Here is a 26,167-nt window from a genome sequence, read left to right as displayed (position 1 = left end):
ATTATTTGTCGATCTAAATTATAAAAAAATTATTCAAAATAAAAATTGTTTAAAAGTTGTTTAAATTATTTGTCAATCTAAATTATAAAAAATAATTATTCAAAATAAAAGTTGTTTAAATTATTTGTCAATCTAAATTATAAAAAAATTATTAAAAATAAAATTGTTTAAAAGTTGTTTAAATTATTTGTCAATCTAAATTATAAAAAAATTATTAAAAATAAAAATTGTTTAAAAGTTGTTTAAATTATTTGTCAATCTAAATTATAAAAAAAATTATTCGAAATAAAAGTTGTTTAAATTATTTGTCAATCTAAATTATAAAAAAATTATTAAAAATAAAATTATTTAAAAGTTGTTTAAATTATTTGTCAATCTAAATTATAAAAAAATTATTAAAAATAAAAATTGTTTAAAAGTTGTTTAAATTATTTGTCAATCTAAATTATAAAAAAAATTATTAAAAATAAAAATTGTTTAAAAGTTGTTTAAATTATTTGTCGATCTAAATTATGAAAAAAAATATTCAAAATAAAATTGTTTAAAAGTTGTTTAAATTATTTGTCAATCTAAATTATAAAAAAATTATTAAAAATAAAATTGTTTAAAAGTTGTTTAAATTATTTTTCAATCTAAATAAAAAAAATGTTATTAAAAATAAAAATTGTTTAAAAGTTGTTTAAATTATTTGTTAATCTAAATTATAAAAAATAATTATTCAAAATAAAAGTTGTTTAAATTATTTGTCAATCTAAATTATAAAAAAATTATTAAAAATAAAATTGTTTAAAAGTTGTTTAAATTGTTTGTCAATCTAAATTATAAAAAAAATTATTCAAAATAAAAATTGTTTAAAAGTTGTTTAAATTATTTGTCAATCTAAATTATAAAAAAAAATTATTCAAAATAAAAATTGTTTAAAAGTTGTTTAAATTATTTGTCAATCTAAATTATAAAAAAAAAATTATTCAAAATAAAAATTGTTTAAAAGTTGTTTAAATTGTTTGTCAATCTAAATTATAAGAAAAAATTATTCAAAATAAAAATTGTTTAAAAGTTGTTTAAATTATTTGTCAATCTAAATTATAAAAAAAAATTATTCAAAATAAAAATTGTTTAAAAGTTGTTTAAATTATTTGTCAATCTAAATTATAAAAAAAAAATTATTCAAAATAAAAATTGTTTAAAAGTTGTTTAAATTATTTGTCAATCTAAATTATAAAAAAAAAATTATTCAAAATAAAAATTGTTTAAAAGTTGTTTAAATTATTTGTCAATCTAAATTATAAAAAAAAAATTATTCAAAATAAAAATTGTTTAAAAGTTGTTTAAATTATTTGTCAATCTAAATTATAAAAAAAAATTATTCAAAATAAAAATTGTTTAAAAGTTGTTTAAATTATTTGTCAATCTAAATTATAAAAAAATAATTATTCAAAATAAAAATTGTTTAAAAGTTGTTTAAATTATTTGTCAATCTAAATTATAAAAAAAAATTATTCAAAATAAAAATTGTTTAAAAGTTGTTTAAATTATTTGTCAATCTAAATTATAAAAAAAAAATTATTCAAAATAAAAATTGTTTAAAAGTTGTTTAAATTATTTATTGTTCTTTTTTTCTTGCATTTATTCAACATAAGTAAAACTAAAAGTTATTTTTTGTATTATTTGGACTATGATTCTCATCTTGGTTGGTTGTTGTTAAGATGAGAATCATAGTCCAAATAATACAAAAAATAATTTTAAATCCTCATCTCAAAAATATACATTCATCATATCAAAAAACTGGAATGGAACCGGAGTTGTTAAAAGACTAGGCGCTATTTGCATTTAAAATTTCTAACAGCTGTGTTCGTTGGGAAAGCAAATAAACCAAACATTTTTTTCACTGTTCCCCAATAACATCCAGTGTGAATGCACCTGAAGATGGTCAGAGGTTACATCGACCGAAACATTGTAAAAAAAAAAAAATAAAATAAACAACCAAGATGAGAATCATAATCCAAATAATACAAAAAATAATTATAAATACTCATCTCAAAAATATACATTCATCATATCAAAACTAAAAGTTGTTTAAATTATTTTCCTTTTAATTTCTATTTACTTATAGAAATATTAATAACAGTCATGTTGGAGCCTTTTCTAGTCTCACACAAAAACACGCGTTCACATCTCAAGCTATATTACTTGTCATATACATACGCGCACACAAACATATGTGCGCACATCCACACACGTACATATATTCACGTTCGCGTATATACACTCACATTCATGTGTATACACACACATGCTAACGTACACACATACACGCGCACACGTACACACACAAGGACAACGTCACTTCCCCTTTCAAAGGAAATCCACACATGCGCAAAAGACCACCGGAAACAAGTATAAAAGCAAGAGCAATAAGCAGCATCTTCCTTTTTTGGACCAGCTCCCGTGCTGAGAGGTTCGGCTAACCAGCTCGCGCGCGTCATTTCCCCTGCGACTATGTATGGGGCACGAGCTAACAGAAGTATGTACACTTTATATGCTTTCTCTCTTCATGGCCTGGATTGACTTTTTCTCATTTTCTCTCTCTCTCGCTATACTACTATCCATGGATCTCCTGGAGCTTGATGTCTCCCTAAAATTGGGATCTGAGAAACCCTATTCACAGGCAGTCTAAATTTAAAATATCAAGTTAACAAATTTGATGAGATTATATACTACAATAGACTTTCCTCCTCACCAGCTAACAGCGAGAGACGCACACCAAACTGGATTGACTTTCTTTCTTTCTCTCTCTACAACAATAGACTTTCTCCTTCTCACCAGTAAACAGCGAGAGACGAACGCGGACGAACACGTGTTGTACCCTTTTCTTTCACTTGTTTCTTCACGAAATAAATCCTAGTTCCTTTAATTCAAGTAAACGCATTGTTCATTCCTTCCTCAAAGCAATTCACTTTTCCTTTCCCAATTCAAATCATTTCTCATATTTTGTATGACTGGGGGATATATATAATATATCCACCAGTCCACTACAGTCGTTTCATTGTCATTTTCCGACTTATCAGCCTTGCCTCAGTCTGTTCCGTTTCACTCGATCTTAGTTTTTGATCACAAGGTCAAGGCAGCCATCTTGAATATTTTTCATGTAATGTTTGCACATTTCAATCATGCATTTCTCGAGTTTAAATGGGTAAAATAAATTAAATTTTTACTCAGAATGACTCCTCATGTAATAATGTTTAAGATAAGAAATATTTTTAAGGCCTACACAGACTTATTTTCTCATATCACTCACAAACACTCTATTTAGTGACATTACCAAACCTGGGAAGGTGGAGAGTTTACTAGGTACGTGCAAAATGAATAGCCGATACTCAAAATGTATAAACATTTTGTGATTACAAACACAGAAAAATAATTAAATTAAAAAATGGTAAGAATTATACAAACGTTCATGTAAGGAATGTTCAGATGCATGGCTGAGGAAAAAAAAATAGAAAGAAACCCAACACTTATTACCTTCCTCCAACTACCTGACATTATTTTCAGATAGCCTTTTGACTTTCTGACATTTTGGGCTTCTGTCGAATCCACACTTAGACTACGTCAGTTGTTTTTTGCTTAAGCAAAGCTAGAATCTCTCGCTTTTGGGGGCTAATTAAGCTATTTGGCGCTCCTACAGAATTGTGACGAGATTTTGTAGTCGGTAAATGAAGTTTTCAGGTGAAAAACAATGGTTTCAACTGATTTTTTTTTTGTCAATTCAGTGCTTCTACACTATTGAGACGAAATTTTGGAAATTGTAATACTGAATTTCACATGAAAACAATAGCATATTCCTAGTATTTTAAAGATGATTATATCCACAAATTACGAAAATCGATAAGGTAGAAAATTATTTATGAAAGAAAATGGAAAATACAATTTGAAGAAAACGATCATATTTGCTTATGTAAGACACATGAGAGTTCGAAAGGGAGATAATTTTCCGTTTCGATTTATTTTATAAAACAAGACGGCTGCAATTTTTCAGCTGAACTTAACACGATTAAAGTTTGTTTTTGTTTTTTTCTTAATAATTCAGGTAATTTAGCCTACATGATTTGAAAGCTAACATCAAGCGATTTAAATGAAAAGGTAAGCGAGTTAAGAGGACGTAATTCTGTTATGCTTGCTTTACGAATCCAGTAAAATTTGTTTTTAAAATGAATCTAAAACACTAACTTGTTGCCGGTATTGTAATTATGAATTAAAACTATTTTATGATATATTTAGAATATGAAATAGATCTATGATCACCGGACAGTTTTTGATCGGCACAGATCACAACAAACGATCTAGAACTGTTCGTTGTAGTTGTCGTTTCGTAGCCAAGCCGCCTTTCGACGTGCAAGACAACTCGGACAGGCGAATGGTTAAAGGCTAAATAAAACTAAAATATTTTATAAAATCAAAATGTTTAATTACAATTAATTACAATAACAAGATTATTTTTAATACATATAACTGATTAAAAGAAACCCCAAACAAATAGATTCTAGGTATGACTTAGCTTTCGGAGAAAATGAAAGTAAACTTACTTCCGTTGATGACGTAACTTTTATTTAGTTTCACTTTTTACCACAGTTTTACTTAGAACTTTCTCGTACCTAGAAAAGAGTAAAAGAAGAAAAAGGAAAAATGGCAGAATGCACAAAGAAAACCGATAGGTTCTCCGATTTGTTAGAAAGTGATTCATTTGAATACGATACTGTGGCAATGCAGAACAACCCCATTCAAGGAGAAGGAGGCGAAGAAAACTTTTTGAGTACCGCTGCTGATGTCACCGAGCGTCGATGTCATTTATGTGATGTTGATTTTACGTCGAAAACACACAGAGATTCTCATTTGAAAGGAAAGAAACACAAGAGTCTCGTGCTTCGCAAGCAAATGACACATATACCCTTGCATTGTGGCGTTTGTGTTGTGTCATTTTCAAGCGAAATTAGTGCGAAGGACCATTTTATCAGCAGTAAACACAAGAAGAAGGTTTTGTTTGGAAGTACAGACGACGTGCGTTTATCAATCCTGCCAACAGATATTTTATCACCTGGGATCGACCGAACCAGATGGGTTTCCTGTGAGGTTTGTAAGGTCCAAGTGAATTCACACCAACAATTATACATTCATCGCCAAAGTCCCAAACATTTGAAAAAAGTCGAAGAAACAAATAATAGTGATTTCTCGCCGAGTTTACCGTTAGTTGGAGGAACGTTGTTACCCAATGAAGATAACCGAGAAAAAGGTTATACAGATCCTATAGTTCAAAGAAACTTGCTTTCCTTACCAAATGTCACACTTGGAAGAACTCCGATTGAAGACTCTAAGATTTATACAACTAATAAAAACTGTAACAATTTGGAAAACTCGTTTCGTAATATAAAATCTTCTGTCAACGACTGTTCGGTGAGTTGTACTACTACTACTACTACTACTACTACTACTAATAATGATAATGATAATAATGTCAGAGAATGTTTGTTAACTTCCGACTCTCCTATTGCATATAAAGAAGAAACGGATAAAAAAACGACCAATGGCAATTCTTCAGATTGTTCTGTGATGGTAGCGGCGGGATGTTCTGATTCCAGTGTTTGTTCCCCCGTGAGAAGTTCTGCGTTGCCGAATGAAAAGGTTCTAAAAATGATAGGATGTTCGACAACTGACCCAAATTTTCCCATGAAAAAGGTTCCTAACTCGGACCAGGTTAACAACAACAACAACAACAACAATACTGATCCGTCAAAAACTAACAAGGTTTTCGAAAAAATAACAAATAACAACCTTAATTTGCCAGCGGAAACATCTCCGTCGGAGTCTGACAACCACTCCGCAAATTCTAGTCAAAGTATTTTGACAACAGAAGACGTGAACGACACCATCTCAAGTGAAGATGTTGCTAATATAATTGGACAACTAAATGCTTTATCTATTCAACCGGATATTCTTATTTCCGAGGAAAAGTTGGGCAAAGATAAAATATCGAATAATAAGAACAGTTCTAATTACGAAATGCCGAGAAGATCTTCTCTGTCTTCACCTTCAGCTATAACTAGCGGTAGTAACAGGCGAAAATCTAAACCTACCATTAGTTCTTCTGGAGCCGGAACCGATGAAGACGAAAGCCAAGATTGGCATAGAATGGGGATAGAGAAAATAGAAAAATTTGGTAAAGTCATGGGATATTTCTGCAACCTGTGTGAAACTCCGTTAAACCAAGGTAACATAAAGCATCACGTTGAAGGCATAACTCACCGTCATACCATAATGACCAAATCAATACCGGACAGAGAGTTACCCCCAGTGACCCGAGTTTGTGAAGATGCTACAGATGAAGCGTTTGAGCTAACCAAATTTATGCCCAGAGGCTACCAGGTGGAATTATTCGAGAAGTGTTATTCAACTGATTCTATTATTTTTCTACCCACAGGTAAGTGTGTACAGATAAAAAAAAAAAAAAATTAGAGGATTGCTTACGCACCCTTAATAAAAATTTAGGGGGTTGCTTAGCACCCCTAATAAAAATAATTATTTATCAAAAACAAAATCCCAAAACAAATAACAAAACCCTTTTTACAATAACTGAGAAATTACATGATTCGAATCATGTCACTTCATTGGTTGATTAGTTTAAAGTATTGTTTTAGTTTTTTTTTTGTTTTTTTTTTTTGTTTTTTTTTTTTTACACGGTGGTCACCACTTATCAAGGCCCGGAAGCCACTCAGGGATAAGGGTTATTGCAAGTACAGTACGTTAGTGTGGAGATTTGATGAAGAAGTGTTTACTTAAGGGGGGGGTTCATTAGGAATTTGTTAACGTTGGACTTGAAGAAATCCAAGTTGTAGTCAGGTGGGAAGCAGGCAGACAGAACAGAGTTCCACAGGTGTGCAGTTTTAAGAAAGAAGCTTTATTCATGGAATCCACGTTTTGATTTAGGCACAGATAAAGAGTGGGGGAAATTTTTCACAGTGGATTCAGCTAGACGGGTGTTTTTCGTGAAAGATTGGCGAGGGGGGACCAGAGATTGGAGTTCAGACGAGCACCTGCCATGGAAATAACGATAAAACAAGAATAGGCTCGCAACTTCTCTTCTGTGCGAGAGGGGTTGCAGGGTAGAGAAAAGGGCATCCCCCACTAAGCCACAAAGTCTATTTTGTACTCTGTCAAGGCAGGATAGGCTGTTTTTAGCAGCTCCTGCCCAGATATGGCAGCAGTATTCCATCCTTGGATGTACTTGGCTTTTATATAGATAGAGAATAGTTACAGCTTTTCTCATTGGTTGATTTAAATTTGTAACCCTCAAGCGCAGACATGTTTAAATTGAAAACCTTAGTCCGATGAAATCTTTCATGCGTGATGGGGCTCATTTTTAATTTTCTTATTAATTTAAGGGTTTTGGCGACCAATACTGTCATGGTAATTTTGAAACAATATAACCTACTAAGTTAGGTGTTCTTTTCCTGAGGTAATATCATCTTCTTAATCAGCAAAGAATGCTGATTTTGGTTTTACCTCTTCGCAGAATTATCCGCGTTTTTCTATTGGAACATTGTTTAAATGGACCTAAAGCCATGGACAGAAGATTTTTTCTCTACCACTTCTTATGATGTCTGAACTAGCAAGCTCGGCTGAGCAGCAAAATGATGCAACATAATTTTGCAATTGAGAAGATGAGACTATCTGTCTTAATCAATTAGGGAAGTGCACTTTTCGATTTCGTGTCTATTTTTCACTCTGCCATTGTTCTAAACTATGTGAGAATTTTATTCTCACATAGTTTAAATTGCAGAATTGTGACTTTACTTGCTTTAAATTGCAGAATTATTACATTACTTGCTTTAAATTGCAGAATTGTGACATTACTTGCTTTAAATTGCAGAATTATGACTTTACTTGCTTTAAATTGCAGAATTATGACTTTACTTGCTTTAAATTGCAGAATTATGACTTTACTTGCTTTAAATTGCAGAATTATGACTTTACTTGCTTTAAATTGCAGAATTATTACATTACTTGCTTTAAATTGCAGAATTATGACTTTACTTGCTTTAAATTGCAGAATTATGACTTTACTTGCTTTAAATTGCAGAATTATGACTTTACTTGCTTTAAATTGCAGAATTATTACATTACTTGCTTTAAATTGCAGAATTATTACATTACTTGCTTTAAATTACAGAATTATGACTTTACTTGCTTTAAATTGCAGAATTATGACTTTACTTGCTTTAAATTGCAGAATTATTACATTACTTGCTTTAAATTGCAGAATTATGACTTTACTTGCTTTAAATTGCAGAATTATGACTTTACTTGCTTTAAATTGCAGAATTATTACTTTACTTGCTTTAAATTGCAGAATTATTACATTACTTGCTTTAAATTGCAGAATTATGACTTTACTTGCTTTAAATTGCAGAATTATGACTTTACTTGCTTTAAATTGCAGAATTATGACTTTACTTGCTTTAAATTGCAGAATTATGACTTTACTTGCTTTAAATTGCAGAATTATTACATTACTTGCTTTAAATTGCAGAATTATGACTTTACTTGCTTTAAATTGCAGAATTATGACTTTACTTGCTTTAAATTGCAGAATTATGACTTTACTTGCTTTAAATTGCAGAATTATGACTTTACTTGCTTTAAATTGCAGAATTATTACATTACTTGCTTTAAATTGCAGAATTATGACTTTACTTGCTTTAAATTGCAGAATTATGACTTTACTTGCTTTAAATTGCAGAATTATGACTTTACTTGCTTTAAATTGCAGAATTATTACATTACTTGCTTTAAATTGCAGAATTATGACTTTACTTGCTTTAAATTGCAGAATTATGACTTTACTTGCCTTATGTTTAACTTTAAACAGTAAAATTATTTCAATTACTTTAGATTTACCTTTTCAGTTGCAAAACTGATTTTGATTCATTTTAATGTTGCTTAAAATTGTAAGATCGTGATTTTGTTTAAATTTAATTTTGCCTAAAGTTGCAAAATAAGATAATTACTGCTTTTAGAAATTGTCACTAAAAAAAAAAAATGATCATACCAATTAGGTACTTATTGCCTCATTTTGAAATAATTTTAATTACGAATATGATATATATACTTAATTTAAAATTTATCTTTAATAAAAAAAAAAAAAGTAATTTCCAGATTTAAAATTATAACACACTGCAGACTAATGATAATTCCTACTGTGGTAAATTAATTTAATCACAATTAATTTAATTATAATTTTCAGCAAAACATTATCACCAATTTTGGATTCAAGTTAATCTTGCATTTATTTTCCACCTCGTGGTGGCTTGCACCATTTTGAAATAGATTTTTTTCTCTTCTTCACAAACATTTACTGTGAACCTGTATTTTGAATACTTCTTAGAAAATGGAATTATTTTCTCTTAAAATATTTTTTTTTTTGCTTTTTTCTCTTCTATTATTAATTTAATTGCCTTGCCTATTCAAATATAAATTGGTTAATAATTAGGAGATTAGATTTTATTGTCTCCTTCATATTTTTTTCTCATTTGTTCCCTCTTGTGGATATTGTCTGAATTGGACAAATCTTTTGGGACATATTTTTTCATAGAAGGTTCTACTTCTGAATTAATCGTTGCTCACATTCTGTTCTGCAAGTTTCCTATTAATGTCAGAAGGGAATCAATGTCAAGAATGAAGGAGTGTTATCCTTCGTTTATATCTATTATGTCCAATTTTTTTTTTTACATAAATAGAATTTCTACAGGCAACGCCTTTGAATATAAGGAAGTAGGAAAGTTGTCCGCCAAAACTGCCATTTTTCCTTCTTCTACATCAGAAGTTCAACCCAATATGGCAGCCAGCTCCAGTTATAAGACCGTAAATTGTAAAAGCGCATGGATCCCTTAAAACTATAAATAAAATAATACTGGTGAACAGTATAAAATTTGTAAATTGTCAGACCATACAATTAAGGACCGCTCCAAATATTCTTTTTATGACTTGAAGGTTCTCGGAGATAAAGAGCTTCAAATCTGTACTAAATGTCTTGGTAATCACTTGGATCAAGACTGTAAAGGAAAGAAGGGATTTCCTTACCTATGTGTTACTCGTGGATTGAGGATTTACTTCTCTGTGATGTGCCCTAAGACATCAAGTCCTTTGTAGGAAGGACAACCTTATCTAATGAGGATAATTGTATATTTCCTGTTATCAGAGTGTCATTGAAAGGAAATGGAACTCTAGTGTTTTTCCATTGCATTTTAAACACTGAAAGTCAAAAATCTTTTTTCTATTTCACAGGAATTGAAATCTAGGGAAAAATGTACCTAGATCTGTAGTAATGCCTGTGAACACCTTTATTGTAATGAGATCCATGGATCTCCTGGAGCTTGATGTCTCCCTAAAATTGGGATCTGAGAAACCCTTTTCTTTTGCTGGCCTATTCACAGGCAGTCTAAATTTTAAAATATCAAGTTAACAAATTTGATGAGATTACATTTAATATATCAGAGACAGGTTTTCGTCTCTGTCATGATTATAAGAATTTAAATGGCACTGTGCTTTATTGCCTCATTAGCTTGGATTTAATCCAGCAAATAAAAAATTGGTAACGGGCGTAATTTTTTGAAACCCAAATCTAATAGGGAAACTCTGACTCAGTTGCTTCCCCTTGATCAAGTTTGACCGATCATTACCTCAATGTTCCTCCTATTTGGTCAGAAGTGTGTTGAATCTTGTGTCCTCTTATACTGACACACTGGAACCATTTTTTTTTAAGAATCTTCCGTCAAATTCAGAATTGAAAACTTTCTCTCAATACCGTCGGAATCAATGAGAGTGCTAAACTGTCTTCATACGATGAAATGAAGATAGCTAAATTAAAAAAAAAGACCATCATGCTAAAAGATGGGAAATATTATGTGGATCTGCCCTGGGACTTCGAGATTCTCAGGTAGATTCTAATTATGTGCCTTTCCTAAAAATTATGCAAAGAGTGGCAGATTTTTTAGAGAAACAAGGTTTATATAACAAATATTTACGAGTGCTCAAAGAATATGAACAAATTGGTATCGTTGAATTTTTATCTGTTACTCCTGAAGAGTATGAAAAATATTGTTAGATTCCTCCTAGGTTTTTTATTAAGGAGGGTCTTGGTGTCACCCCCAAAATCCGTCCTGTTTTTAATTGTTTCTTGAAAGGGCGAGGTGGAGGGGGTCATTTATGATGCAGTATATGCGGGAGTAAACTTGACAGCACAACTGCTTGACCTATTATTGGCCTTTAGAAAAAATAACTATATCCTTTTAGGAGATCTTCGTAGGGCTTTGCTGCAAATCTGCCTGCAAACTGAGCAGGACAAAAACAGTTCAAAGTGAATGAGAAATTGTGTACCTATAGGTATAACTCAATCATTTTTTTACTCTAATGCCAGCCCCTTCATCTTCAGTTACGGACTCAAATTTCATGCAGAGAAATATAACTCAGATGAGTCTTCCTCTGTAATTACTAGGGCTGTGACAACAGCATATTCTTTTCATTGTTTTGACTCGAGTATATATCCGTTAATATCTTATCTGTTTTTATATAGACTGATGTGGTTCTTGGTTGATTGACTGTGCCTTACTGTGTCAGATATAAACTCGAGAGTCAAAAGAATGAAAAGATTATTCTGTTATCACAGCCTTAATAATTACTAACAATTTTTATGTTGACATCTCAGTCACTGCTGGTCGTGATTACAACTCACTCCTTTCTGTTTATAATACTGTCTGTGACAGATTAAAGGATGCAAGATTCGAACTTTGGTCCAACTGTACAAACTTGCAGAATAGGATGATCAAAGATGGATCTATTACCTTCTCTCTTCCAACCTATGAAAAGGTCTTGGGGTACTGTTATTCCTCTCGTCTAAATATGGTTAGACTGGCCCCTATCGTGATAGACGTCTAAGCATATTTTTTCTCAAATTTCAAGTATATATGATCCTTTACCCTTACTGCTTCCAGTTACCATTCAAGGCAAGATCTTGTTAGTAAACTCTAGAAAAGCAAACTGTCTAGGGATCAGGAGATTCCTGAAAATGTTATAGCCTTGTGGCAAACCCTTGCTAAGGAGTTAAACAAGTTATGTGAGTTTCAGTTCCACATACGTGTGATGATGGAGGATTCACTGGCTGGATTTTATATGCTTCTGTGATGCATCTAAACTCACATATGGGTTTTCCCTTTATGTAAAACAAGGAACACAGTGCTTTCTGTTGTTCGTAAGCTGAAGGTGGCTAAAGACCTTTCCTACCTTAGAACTTATGGCTATCTATTTAGCTCTTAAAGTTGTTCCCAATGTGCTGAAGGCTTTGAAGTCTATCAATGTTCTTTCCATTTTCTTTGTATCCGACACCAAAGTGGCCCTATCTTTAAAGTTAAAACTTAAATAACAGTACCCCAAGACCTTTTCATATTTTTAACTTCTTAGGTTAATATCATCCAGCATTTTTTTCATGTCCAGTGCATGATTCTCCACAAAAATGTTTCTCTTAGTCCCTTTTCCGTTTAAAACTCGTTTTTGAAGTTAAAATTCTTCCTCAGTTCAGATATGCTTCTCCATCTGAAAATCCTGTGGATTTGTTGACTAGAGGCCTCTCTGCCTCTAAGTTTGAGCAATTATACAATTTTGGGGTACACAGCACCGATTGGTTAAATCAACTTACCATCAATTGACCCATGTCTTCCTTGCCTTGTGTAAATGACGCCAACAAAAACATCATATCCTGTATGTTCTCTAATGATTCCTATCCTGATGAGAACAATTTACCATTTCTAATTTCTCATCATTGATTAGGGCAATCAATGTCCTTGAGAAAGTTTTGCAGTTCTGTGATAAGTTGACATGCCGACACACAGATACCAACCATAGAGCTAAATTGTTGCTCTTCTCCTGTATGCAGAGGGAAAAATTTCCCTATAAGTTGGAATGTTTGAACCAACCTTCAAATAAGGCTGTGTCTCCAAGGGTATCAGCTCTTGGTTTGTTTATTGATAAGGATGGTCTGTTGCAGACTAAAGGGCATATACAAAATTCCAACATCCACCACTTTGAAGTTAAATTTCCTATACTTTTGGGAAACCATCATCGTTTAACTGAATTGGTTATTAGAGAGGCACATTTAAATTGTTGCCATCTGGGAATCAATTCAACTCTTCCTAATTTGAGGTTATCTGGTTTCTGGATTCTCCAAGGGAGGCAATCGTTAATTGTATTACTTGTAAAAAATCAATTCGTTGCCATATAAAGCACCCTCAGATTCTCAACTGCCCACTCATGGGGCAAATTTTGTTCTCCCATTTCAACAAGTGAGTATTGACTCTACCAGTCATTTTTTGGTAAAATACAATGAAGGAGACGTGAAAATGTACATATTGTTGTTCATCTGCATGAGTCTATGTGCCGTACATCTGGAGCTATTACCGGATATGAGCACTAAATCCTTTATATTAGTGTTTATTATGTTTACCAGTCTGTTTGGTGTTCCTATGCATGTTTATTCGGACAATGCAAAGATCTTAGAGTCCGGCATCATGTTATCCAAAATCTTTGTTTCGGACAAATTCCAAGAAAAATTTAGGTCAACTTCAATTAGTCACCTGACTATTCCTCTTTATTCGGCTATATTTATAAGGAGATGCATGGAAGTGGGTGATAAAAACAATCAAGCAATGTTTAAAAACATTAATAGGTAGAAAGAAAGTCAATCATATTGACTTCTTAACTATCCTTTTCGATGTGGAGAACGTGATCAATGATCGACTGCTTACATATATTACTGCTTTTGAAGGGGGTTTCCAAATTTTAACCCCCTAATCATTTTTTACAAACTGGTTATAATCCATGTTTGTTGATCAATAATTATGGATCAGACGATTTGTGTCCTGATCCTCCCAGAAGAGCAAAACTTTTGCAATCTCTGGAATTGAGACACAGGTATATTGAAAAGTTCAGAAAGACATGACACAATAATTGCTTGTTGTCCTTGAGAGAGGTTGATGCTAATATAGCGGGTGATCACCATCAGAAGGTGTCAGTGGGAGAAATCATGTTAAGTCTCCAAATAAAACTCGACTGTTTTGGAGTCTTGGTAAGGTACTTACACTTATTAATGGGAACGTTCACTTGGCCTGTGTATTAAGGGACGGTTGTGAACAGATTCATTACTTAAAACATTTATTTCCCCTGGATGTAAAGGCTGTTTCTGCATTATTTTCAGCAGAAAATGTGGAGGAAGGTGGTCCCTTCTTCTTTCCTACTTGTTCCGTTATAAATACATTCATATTAGACCCTCTCCACACTAGTGTTTGTTCGGAGATGTACTCAAAAATTAAAATAACACGTGGATATTAACATTTATAACAAAAGTGGTGATAATAATTGTCTGTATTTTTGAGATAAGGTGTTTTCATTGATTGAGATTGTCGGACTGACTTCCTCATCTTGGTTGTTATAGTCACAACATTTCGGCCGTTTTGCCCTCCGGCTTTCATCAGGTGTTTTGTATCGAACTGGGGAACCATTTGTTAGGCGTCTCGAACCCAACCCTTTATTATTATTACGGGGGTACTGTGTTCGGACTCCAGCTAGGCTTTGGGACATAGTTGCTGATTCTCTGTTTTAAATGTTACTTTTCACTGCCTTCGTTCAGGATTGAACTCAGCACCTTTGGGTAACTGTAAACTTTGATACAACGTCTAGGACCACTCGGCCATATGTCACTAGGAGGGATAAGCTTATTTAATAATGAAGACAACGAAAGGAAGTCTCATTTTAACATTTAATAAACAAACTTTATTTGTCATTTTCGTTAGTAGCGTTAGTATAAGAGTACAAGAGAGAAAGGTATTAGTAAGAGAGTTCAGTGTTCGTACGCGTTTGTATTATAGTCGTGAAGAGTTCGTTAATAGAGAGAAAAGTGTTCCATGTATTTAAAGATAGAATTAATATATTGCCGGGGTGTTGAGGGAGAAGATAGTTCAGTGTTTGTGCGCGCACATGTTTACAGCTAGTAATCGTTGGAACAAAAGAGAAAGAAAAGGCAAAGTCTTCAGTTTTGTGTTGACGTGGGTGAGTACGAGTTGTATCGATGTATGTGCTTTAGCGTGATAAAGAATGTTTGTTTCAGGGTGCCACACGTGAAAACAAATAGTAGTTAGAAGAGAGTCATAGCTAACTCGTTGTACTCACGTCCTGCCTGGGGCAGCAGCCCCTGGCGAAGTCTGCTCCCAGGCAGGGTCAGGATCAAAGAGAGTTAATGGTTTCAGGTTTCGCCTTTTATATACTCTGTCACGTGATAGAGAGCTGACTTGTGATTGGACAAATGAATTTCAAATCTCGAAGTTGTGAGATGTAGTCTCTGCCTATAGTAGCAGGTGTCAGCTGCTACAGTTTTCTCAACTATCAAATTCTTTCTCTCTGATAGGTTTATAAAAGTATTTGATGAGCAAAAATCTGAAACACTGGTTACTTTTAATACATCTAAAACCGAATTTCTTTCCTTTCACCTTCAATGCTTGGACTCTCAGTTGGCCTCAGGTGAAAGAGAGTTAAATAAAGATTCATAATGATACCTGGTGTAATAGATCCAAGCAATTGAGGAAGTCTTGTATGGTAGGACTAATCACGCCACTCATCCTCATGGTGAATGGAAGCCCTTATGAAATTCTGATAATTTTTGTGGAATTTTAACAGTAGATATCAGGCATCGATTAATAAATATTCTCTGATAATCAGTTTTTTTTTATTGTTTTTTAAGGAATATACTATGAATATAACCTCACATTTTAAAATTAAAATATTTCAGATGTGCATTGAATTTTATTTATAGTCATTAGATTAAACAAGATTTCCTAAATTTCAAATAATTAAACAAAATAAAAACAAAGGATAAAATACAACAATAACAACAAAAAAAAGTATTTATGTGTATAAAGTGCGAATATATTATATTAGCATATTATTATTGTTCGTCATTCAAAACAACTTATCTAATCTAATCTCACATATAAAGAAAAGTTGGTCAGATTCTAGACATCAGACCTAGATAATATTGTATCTGCTAAATCGATATTTGATTCTGTCTGTCTAGTAAATTAGAGAATTTTTCAATCTCTGTATTATTCACATAATATAAAAGAAATTTCAATCTATTTCATTGATTCTATACTATATTCAGCCATATACATCCTTCAGAAAAATAAAATTCTTAATAAACACCATTACTTTTTGCGAATAATATCACTGTGCTTGCTATTAAATGAGAATAAACAAATTTCCCACATAGAGAGAGAGAAAGAGAGAAACTATCCAGATAAAGTAGTAGTAGTAGTAGTAGTTGTTGTTGTTGTTTCTTTTTGCTTTTATTGATAAATGGTAAGGAAAAATATTACAGCATTATTTGTATCCATGTGTATGCTGTTATCTAATACGTAAAATGCAAAATAGGCTTTCTCGTGTCGTCAGTTAGATTCCGGGAGAAGTTTTCTTATACTTCCTAGATTATAATATCTCATATTCGCAAGCAGACACAAATTGCCGCCTTCCTGTTCTTTCAAGTGTTTGTTTGTCTTTTTCGTATAAAACTGAAACTGGTCGTAGCGAAGGTACAGTGCCTGGCCTTTCGTGTCCGGACGTCTTGAAGGCAGTCAGCTTTGATCAATGTGGGGGAAACCCTTCATAACAGACAATTGCTCTTCATGTGAGAGTTCCCCCTTTTTGGGGGGGAGCTAGATTTCCCCAACATCGTGGGGAAACAAATAAATTAAACGGCAGAAAGTGGGAAGCTTAACTGGCCTGCAGCCAGATGTTCATTTCTGTGCCTGCGTGAACTCAATCATTTAACTATCCAGTTCTGTAAGTCAACATTTTGATTGACATTGATGAATTTGAACACGTTTTACTTCCTGTCGTGTCATAGCGTAGTGGTAAGATGTCAGGTTTTCTTTCACTTTTTTTCCGTCTTTGCGTCACAGGTTCATGCCTGCCTGCCTACTAACACTTTTTTTTTTTTTACACCCCTCAAAACACCCAGGCAACGCCGGACATCTATATATATACATAAAAGGCAAAATGTGTGTGACCATTTCGTGCATATCTCGCAAAGGCTTCTTTCGCACACGCTCCCGGGGTCGTTACTATTGCTTAAAACTGTTTATATAGGTCTTATATAATAATATCTAGGATTTAGGAAAGCGCGTAGATTATAGATTTATTTACATTGACTTTTACAAAATTATTGCTATTTTGGCTTCTCGCGTGTTGATTGGGCTTTTTCGTATAAAAAGCGAAACTAATTCAAAATTAACAACGTTCTCGGCATCGCGCCGGAAAACATCCAGAAGCAATCAGCTTTGATCAATGTGGGGACAAAGTCCTCTTATATCAGACAGTTGCTAATCAGTCTGGAAAATGGGGAGCTGGTTTCCCCCTCCCCAACATATGTTGGGGAAAAAAACAGTTAACTCAATAATTAGGTCAAATAGAAGCAGCAGAGTTAACTTTTATTGCTGCCCAGTGGTTAGCGTCACACATTTTTTTTTAACACTTTAATTTCCAACTTTGCCTCAAGGGTTCGATCCTCATACTCACCTACCAAAACTTTTTTTTATTTTAACCCCCCCCCCCCCCCGGAGTTTGGATATACCCAAAACCATACACACCTCAAAACACCCGGGCATCGCCGGGTAGCCCCCGCTAGTCCCTAATATATAAAAGACAAAATGGGTGCGAGCATTTGTGTATGTCCACAAAAAGCTTTTTGGGTGTGGGTTCTCATGTCAGTTAGATTCTGGGAGAAGTTTTCTTATACTTCCTAGATCGTAATATCTCAGATTTGCAAACAGACATCGTCTCTATCTTTTTTTTGATCAAGTTTTAAAATATTCCCTCGTTTCGAGTATTTGTTTGTCTTACTCATCTAAATAAAGTGAAACTAATCGAACGCAACTGCCAGTGCCTGGCCTTCGCCCGGGTAGTATCTGTTCCGTAATTGGTCCTTGGTCAATGTAGGGGAAACCCTTCAATTACTATTTATTTGGATACTGCTAGAGTGCCCCCTTTTTAGGGGAGCTGGTTTTCCCCCACATTAAAAAAACGACCTTCGTGGGAGGTTTAAAAACAACACCATTTCTGCAAGACATCTTTTTGATTGACTAGGTTAAATTTGAACACTTTACACTTCCGGTCGAGTCATGGAGTAGGTGTAAGATATCAGGTTTTTTTTCACTTTCTTTTTCTGCCTTCGCATCACAGGTTTGAGCCTGCCTGCCTACAACCACTTTTTTTTTTAACACCTCCAAATACCCGGGCAACGCTGGGAAACACCCAAGCTAGTATCTAATAAAGAATATGATGTAAGTGATCATGAAGATGTGGTGGACGATGACCAAGGTTCTTCCGAGTTGAATTATGAAGCATTGAACTCTGAATATATATTCAGATATACAAGATCAAGACCCTCCGTACACATATCTTCAGAGAACGGCAGAGAATGAAGAAGAAGCCAAAGATCTACACAGGATATAAAACCTATAAGATTCTGGAAGATGTAATGTGGTTGGTCTGGATCGTCTATCAGTATATGAAAATGTGGTGGCATGTGTTTTCATTTTTTTTTTTTTTTGCATGCAAAAAATGTAAATTCAATATTTTATTTTGTTATCCTATTAAAAAAAAAATCATATTTCAATAAATAATCAATTCAAAATAAATAAAATTAATAATAATGTGGGTGATTATGTAGAATTTACAACAGAAAAAAGGTTGGACACAAAACTAATAGCAAATAGATTACTGTTATCAAAGGCAAGAGAAGTTACTTTTCTACTTAACCTGCCCAACTTTTTTATGTTTTAAAGTATTTTAAAGTGTTTTTGTTAATAACTTCTGTTGATGCTTTCTGAGTCTTGTAAGCCTGCAGAATTCAACATGGAGTCGTATTTTAAACTGACACCTCGATGTCATGGATTACACAACTAAAAAATTAAATTTTCAAACAATTACCCACAGTTGTTAGTTGTATTTTTGTTTAATTTTGGATTTTTGAGTTGTTAAATCTACAAGGTTTAATTGAGTAAGTGATATGCAATTGAGAAACACGTGTACACAGACAAATGAGAAGTAGTGAGACAATTATTGTTCTTTTTTCAATCTAGTGATGTTATTGTAATTTTCTCATTAATTATTACTAAAAATGAAATCAAAATTCGACTTCCTCCATTCTTCTTTTTCTTTTTTTCGTAGCTTCTCTTGCTCTTTCTCCTTGTCTACTTTAGTTTTATTTTTTTGGTTTTTCTTTTCTATTTTAGGAACTGGGAAGACACTGTGCGCGGCCATGTTAATTTCCTTTATGCTTAAGAAAAATCCACAGAGACCTGTTCTGTTTTTAGTAGACAAGGTCTTGCTTACATTACAGCAGAAGGATTTCATCGAGAAACAATTGAATAAGGAATTTGAAAGGTAATTATGAGTAAAATATATGTCTGTAATAGATTGATGGATGGGGTGATGTAAGAGAGTATGCAGCTTCATTGTGATTAAAAAATGGACAAATTAATCAGTGGTACCTGTCTATTTATATGAAAAGGAAATAGTACATCAAAATAAGTGACTACTATATTACCCCCTGCGTAGGCTTACTCAGTGGCACCTGTCTCAATATCAATGGCATCAATAGAAAATAGTACATCAAAATAAGTGACTGCTACATTACCCCCTGATTAGGCTTACTGACTGTTATCTGTCTATTTACATCAATAGAAACTAGTAAATCAAAATATGTGACTGCTACATTACCCACTGATTAGGCTTATCAGTGGTACCTGTCTATTTACATTAAGAGAAAATAGTACATAAGTGACTGCTACATTTTTATTTGAATTCTTACTTAATTCTCTGATCTAAATTAAGTTAGAATCCACCTAAATAAGCAGATAATATTTGAAACACAAATTATTGTCAAATCCTCTTACAATACTGTACATATATTGGCATTATTTATGAAATTATAAATCTAAATAACGTCTTATCATTAGAATGTCTTCATGTTCTAAATAAATATACAGTTTATTTATCTATTTTATCTGTTATATTTATGAACTTGTGTTTCTATGTGTTGTGATTGTCCACTTGTTGTCATTATGCCGAGATAAGCAGAGAGCACATACAGCACCTAGTATTCCCAAATCTTATCTCCGCATTTGTTTCCCATTCTTCCTCTTCATACTTCACTTGTCATTGGAATTTAACAATGTCGATTCAGGAGAGGGTGGTTCGAGATTGTGGTCCTTCTGCCACAAAAAATTTGCACCAACCTAATATTACCATTATTTTCCAAACAATGCCTACTTTTGGTTTTCTTTTGACTGTTCTTACTCGGCATGCATTGTTCTTTCTTCGACCACATGCCAACCGTAGTCAGCCATTTCTCATCTTCGACTCTACACATCCATCTTTTTCAAGTGCACTTTGCTTCACTTCGACCACGTACTGTCATTTTTCTTCCTTTTCTCCTGATGCAAGCCCACGCACGTTTTTTAATTTGCATATGTGCTCAAACGCTGCTGTCGCTGCTAATACCTTTGCTAGCCATCTGTCCTTCGACTGTTGCTGATGTTTTTCGCATGCGCTCATATGCGCTCTGTTACATTTATCCAAATTAAAGCCTTGACTTTGATACTAGTTATAGTGTTACTTATTTGCAACAGAAAAATTTTCCTTCCAAACAAATCCCAACTCAAGTTTAAAACAAGTAACCATGTTTTATTTTTTTTATTTTTTTATTTTTTTTTTTTTTTTTACAGGGGAGTTACCACTTATCAAGGCCTAAAGGCTACTCGAGGATAAATCTAGAACCCCATCTTCCAGCGTAGACCCCTACTACCAGGTCTCCTTCTCCAATATCAGGGGTCTACGTTCCAACCTTCCAGAGGTTGAAACCCAATTACAGGAGACGAAACCGGACATATTATTTCTATGTGAAACTGGAATAGGGCCGACCACTTCCCTAGATGAGTTCATAATTAATGGATACTCCAATTTAACAGCTAAATCTGACTCCCAAGATCGCCATGGGCATGGAATATGTGCCTACATTAAGGATGGCTTCCCATGTGGCAGGGATATCTCTAGAGAAGATCCTAACTTACCCTATATGTGCTTCAGGGTTGCACTTGCTAACACCACTGCATTTATATTTGCCCTCTATAGGCCCCACAACAGCGGAGTTACTATCTTTAAGAGCATATCTGAGAAAATAGACCACATACTGTCTTCACATCCCTCGGCTAACATCCACATCTGTGGTGACTTCAACGTCCATAACGTGGAATGGCTGACCCATTCAAATAAGACAGATGATGAGGGGAGGTTTTGTCATGATTTTGCCATTGCTTATGACCTCACTCAGATTGTTCGCGAACCCACCCGTGTGCCCGATACACCCAATCAATATGCAAGCCTCTTAGACCTTTTTCTTTCAACTTCCCCTGAGCTATGTTCATGTACCGTTCATTCTCCTTTAGGATCCTCCGACCACTCCGTCGTATCAGTTAAGATAAAAACTAAATGTAAGAAGCCATCAGACGTACCCCTCCACCCTACTGTATAGCGATACTCTATGGCTGACTGGGATAGCTTCCGTACATTCATATCTGATTTACCTCTGCACTCCATGTTTAAAAAGGAAGTGTCCTCTATAGTATCAGATCTGACCGAATGGTTAATTGTAGGCATAGACCAATTCATACCATCGAAAAAATTCCAACAAAAACCTAACAGCCAGCCATGGTTCTCCCCAGAATGTGCTGCTGCTATCGCGCACAGAAATCACTTTTTCCATAACTACCAACGTAATAGATGCACTGAGACTAAAGCTGCTTTCAGGACTGCCAGCAACCACTGTAAAAGAGTAATAAAAAATGCAAGAGAGCTATATGCCCAGTCTGTTAAATCCAAGGTAGCTGATCAGCGGCTTGGTTCCCACCAGTTTTGGCAAATAACAAATAGGATCCTGAACAGAAGTGTGCGTTCTATCCCAACCATTATCAATGGACCAGAGGTTATCTCGTCAGCGTCAGACAAGGCCAAAGTATTTGCAAAGAACTTTGCAGCTAATTCTACCCTGTGCGACGAAGGCCATCAACTCCCCATATTTCCTCCTATAACACAGAACAAGCTAGGTAACATACAAATATCCGTGCATGAGGTCGCCAAGCTAATAAAAAACCTTGACTCCAGTAAAGCAACTGGCCCTGATGGCATCCCAATTATAGTGTTAAAAAAGCTTCAACCAGAACTTGCTCCCATACTTACGAAACTATTTAAGCGCTGCCTTAAGGAGAAGTGCTTTCCGACCCCCTGGAAGACCTCATCAGTTTGCCCTGTATTTAAGAATTCAGGTGATAAGTCATCTCCCTCTCAATACAGACCAATAAGTCTTCTCTGTGTTATGAGTAAGTTACTGGAATCAATATTAAATAGAGAAATAGTCAACCACCTCAGCAGGAATAACCTTCTTAGTGACACACAATATGGTTTCCGCTCTGCAAGATCTACCGCAGATGTGCTGACGGTTATATCCCACAGGATTAGTGAATCTCTTGACAAAGGCTTCCTTTCTAGGGCAATTGCTCTTGACATATCAAAGGCCTTTGACAAAGTATGGCATAAGGGTCTACTTCACAAGATTTCCAGCTACAGTATAACTGGAAATGTTTTCTCAATCATTAAATCATTTCTCTCTGATAGGCTCATAAGAGTAGTGGTAGATGGACAAAAATCGGAGGCCTGCAATATAAATGCTGGAGTCCCTCAGGGGTCAATCCTGGGCCCAACTCTCTTCCTGATCTACATCAATGACCTCCCTAAACACATACTTAAATCATTCGTTGACATCTATGCTGATGACACGACCATCTACGGCAACACATCAAAGGCTGTAAATGACGAAGTTCTCTCTGATTCTCTCTCCTCTGATCTCGAGCGCGTGGTTCAGTGGGGGAAGATGTGGCTAGTTACCTTTAATGCATCCAAAACCAAACTCCTATCCTTACATCATCAACGCTCTGATCCCCAGCTGGCATCAATTGTGATGGATGGCTCTCGTCTGGGTGAGGCCCCGTGTTTTGACAAGCTTCTGGGTTTGACCTTTACTCCTGATCTGAAATGGAACACGTACATCAAGTCTGTTGCCAAGGTCGCAGGAAAGATGGTGGGATCCTTCTACCGCTCCAGAAGATATCTTACTACTGATGCAATTCTCTATCTATATAAAAGCCAAGTACGGCCAAGGATGGAATACTGTTGCCATATCTGGGCAGGAGCTGCCAAAAACAGCCTATCATGCCTTGACAGAGTACAAAATAGACTTCGTGGTTTAGTGGGGGATGCCCTTTTCTCTACCCTGCAACCCCTCTCCCACAGAAGAGACGTTGCGAGCCTATCCTTGTTTTATCGTTATTTTCATGGCAGGTGCTCGTCTGAACTCCAATCCCTGGTCCCCCCTCGCCAATCTTTCACGAAAAACACCCGTCTAGCTGAATCCACTGTGAAAAATTTCCCCCACTCTATATCTGTGCCTAAATCAAAACGCGGATTTCATGAGCAAAGCTTCTTTCTTAGAACTGCACGCCTGTGGAACTCTGTTCCATCTGCCTGCTTCCCTCCGGACTACAACTTGGATGTCTTCAAGTCTAATGTTAACAAATTCCTAATGAACCGCCCCCCCTAATTAAACACTTCATAAAATCTCCTCACTAACGTGATGTACTTACAATAACCCTTATCCCTGAGTGGCTTCCGGGCCTTGATAAGTGGTGATCACTGTGTAAAAAAAAAAAAAAAAAAAAAGGGTTAATGAATATATGTTTGGTAGTGTAGTAATCGTCAATGGTATAAGTTGGATACAGTTTGATTATTTAAGGGGACGGTTCAACAAGAACTTGTTTATATTGGACTTGAAGATTATCATACTGTAGTCAGCCAGGAAGCAGGCCAATTTCCACAGGCAGGCAGTTCTAGGAGAGAAGCTTTGTTTGTGGAATCTGCGTTTAGATTTAGGTACAGATAGAGAGTGGGGGAAAACAGAAGAGACGTTGTGAGCCTGTCTCTGCTTTATCATTATTTTTATGGCAAGTGCTCGTCTGAGCTCCTATCTATGGTCCCTCTTCGCCAAACATTCACTAGAAACATTCATCTGGCTGAAAACACTATCAATAATTTCCCCCACTCTTTATCTGTGCATAAACCTAAACGTAGATTCCATGAACAAAGCTTTTTTTCTTAGAACTGCACGCCTGTGGAACTCTCTTCCATTTGCCTGCTTTCCAGCTGACTACAATATGGTCGTCTTCAAGTTCAACGTAAACAAGTTATTGATGAGCTGTTCCCCTTAAGTAATCCAATTTACCAAATTTTCACTACTATAACAATTACTATGTCACTGTCCCATTGACCACTGTACACTTATTAATCCTTATCCTCGAGTGGCCTCTAGGCCTTGATAAGTGGTGACTCCTTTGTAAAAAAAAAAATACAAAAAAAACTGTTGATAGTGATTGTAGCTAGTCAAGTGTTTCTTTTTTTTGAGAAAGTTTGGCAAGGGGTGAGTCATAGATTGGAGCTCAGACAAGTACTTGCCATGAAAATAATAATAGAGCAGAGACAGGCTCTCAATGTCTCTTCTATAAGGCAGGATAGCGTGCGCTGAGCAGCTCCTGTTCAGATGTGCCAATAGTACTCCATTTTATGACATACTTGGCTCTTATACATTCATTATATATATATATATATATATATATATATATATATATATATAAAAAATTTATCATTAAAAATTTATATCCTTTTTTTTTTTACACAAATATCACAATTTATCAAGGCCTGGAGGCCACTCGAGGATAGGGGTTAATTTGTATACATTAGTCAATGTGATTATAGGGTAGTAAACATAAGTAGTGGGAATTTTGTAAATTGGATTACTTAGGGGGAACGGTTTATCAAGAACTTGTTTACGTTGGACTTGAAGACAATCAGATTGTAGTCAGCTGGAAAGCAGGCAACCGGAAGAGAGTTCCACAGACATGCAGTTCAAAAAAAAGAAGCTTTGTTCATGGAATCCATGTTTAGATTTATGCACAGATAAAGAGTGAGGGAAATTATTGACAGTGGTTTTAGCTAGACGAGTGTTTTTCATGAAAGTAAAATTTTTTTCCATCCACATAACAAACACGATATATGGGGACGATACTTTCATTGGCACTGAATCATATGAAGACATTAAACAATACAGAGTGTTTGAACGGCAGAAGTTGCGAATATTGCATAAATGATAATTGACTACCTCTTAGTTTATATTTCCCAGACAGTGCTCTTCTTAAGGGGTCATCTTTTTTTCTTTTTTTTTTTTTTATAAAGGAGTCACCGCTTTCTGGAGATCACTCGAGGATAAGGATTAATGAATGAGTGTACGGTAGTCAATGGGACAATATTGTAGTAATAGTTAGTAGTGAAAATTTGGTAAATTGGATTACTTAAGGGGATTGGCTCATCAAGAATTTGTTTACGTTGGACTTGAAGACAACCATATTATAGTCGACTGAAAAGAAGGCAAATGAAAAAGAGTTCCACAGATGTGCAGTTCTAAAAAAGAAGCTTTGTTCACGGAATCTATGTTTGGGTACAGATAAAGAGTGGGGGAAATTATTGACAGTGGTTTTAGCTAGACGAGTGTTTTTCATGAAAGTTTGACAAGAGTGGGATCAGAGATTGAAACTCAGATGAGCACTTGCCATTAAAATAACGATAAAGCAGAAACAGGCTCGTAACGTTTCTTCTGTGGGAAAGAGGCTGCAGGGAAGAGAAAAGGGCATTCCTTACTAGGCTATGAAGTCTATTTTTAACTCTGTCAAGGCAGGATAAGGTTCTTTTAGCAGCTCCTGCCCAGATGTGTCAACAATACTCCATCCCAGGACATACTTAGCTCTCATACAGGTAGAAAATTGCATTGGCAGTGAGATATTTACTGGAGCTGTAGAATGATCCAACCATTTTTCCAGCGACCTTAACCACAGATTTGATGTACATGTTCTGT

General features: G+C 34.6%; 1 protein-coding gene across 1 annotated transcript in view; it reads left to right on the top strand.

The window, feature by feature from the left end:
- The first annotated feature begins 4,592 nt into the window (after positions 1–4,592).
- LOC145255332 (uncharacterized) overlaps positions 4,593–26,167 on the top strand; it is a 63,080-nt gene continuing 41,505 nt past the window's right edge. The window contains exons 1-2 of the mRNA XM_080113944.1: positions 4,593–6,472; positions 19,386–19,536. Coding sequence (XP_079970070.1) covers positions 4,684–6,472; positions 19,386–19,536 — 1,940 coding nt within the window. The 5' untranslated portion in view covers positions 4,593–4,683. The remainder of the gene's footprint in view (positions 6,473–19,385; positions 19,537–26,167) is intronic.

The sequence above is a fragment of the Euprymna scolopes genome, chromosome 3 (assembly GCF_053919585.1).
Source record: "Euprymna scolopes isolate OS-2025 chromosome 3, ASM5391958v1, whole genome shotgun sequence".
In the NCBI taxonomy this organism is placed as follows: Eukaryota; Metazoa; Mollusca; class Cephalopoda; order Sepiida; family Sepiolidae; genus Euprymna; species Euprymna scolopes.
This window is presented reverse-complemented; position numbering and strand designations above follow the sequence as displayed.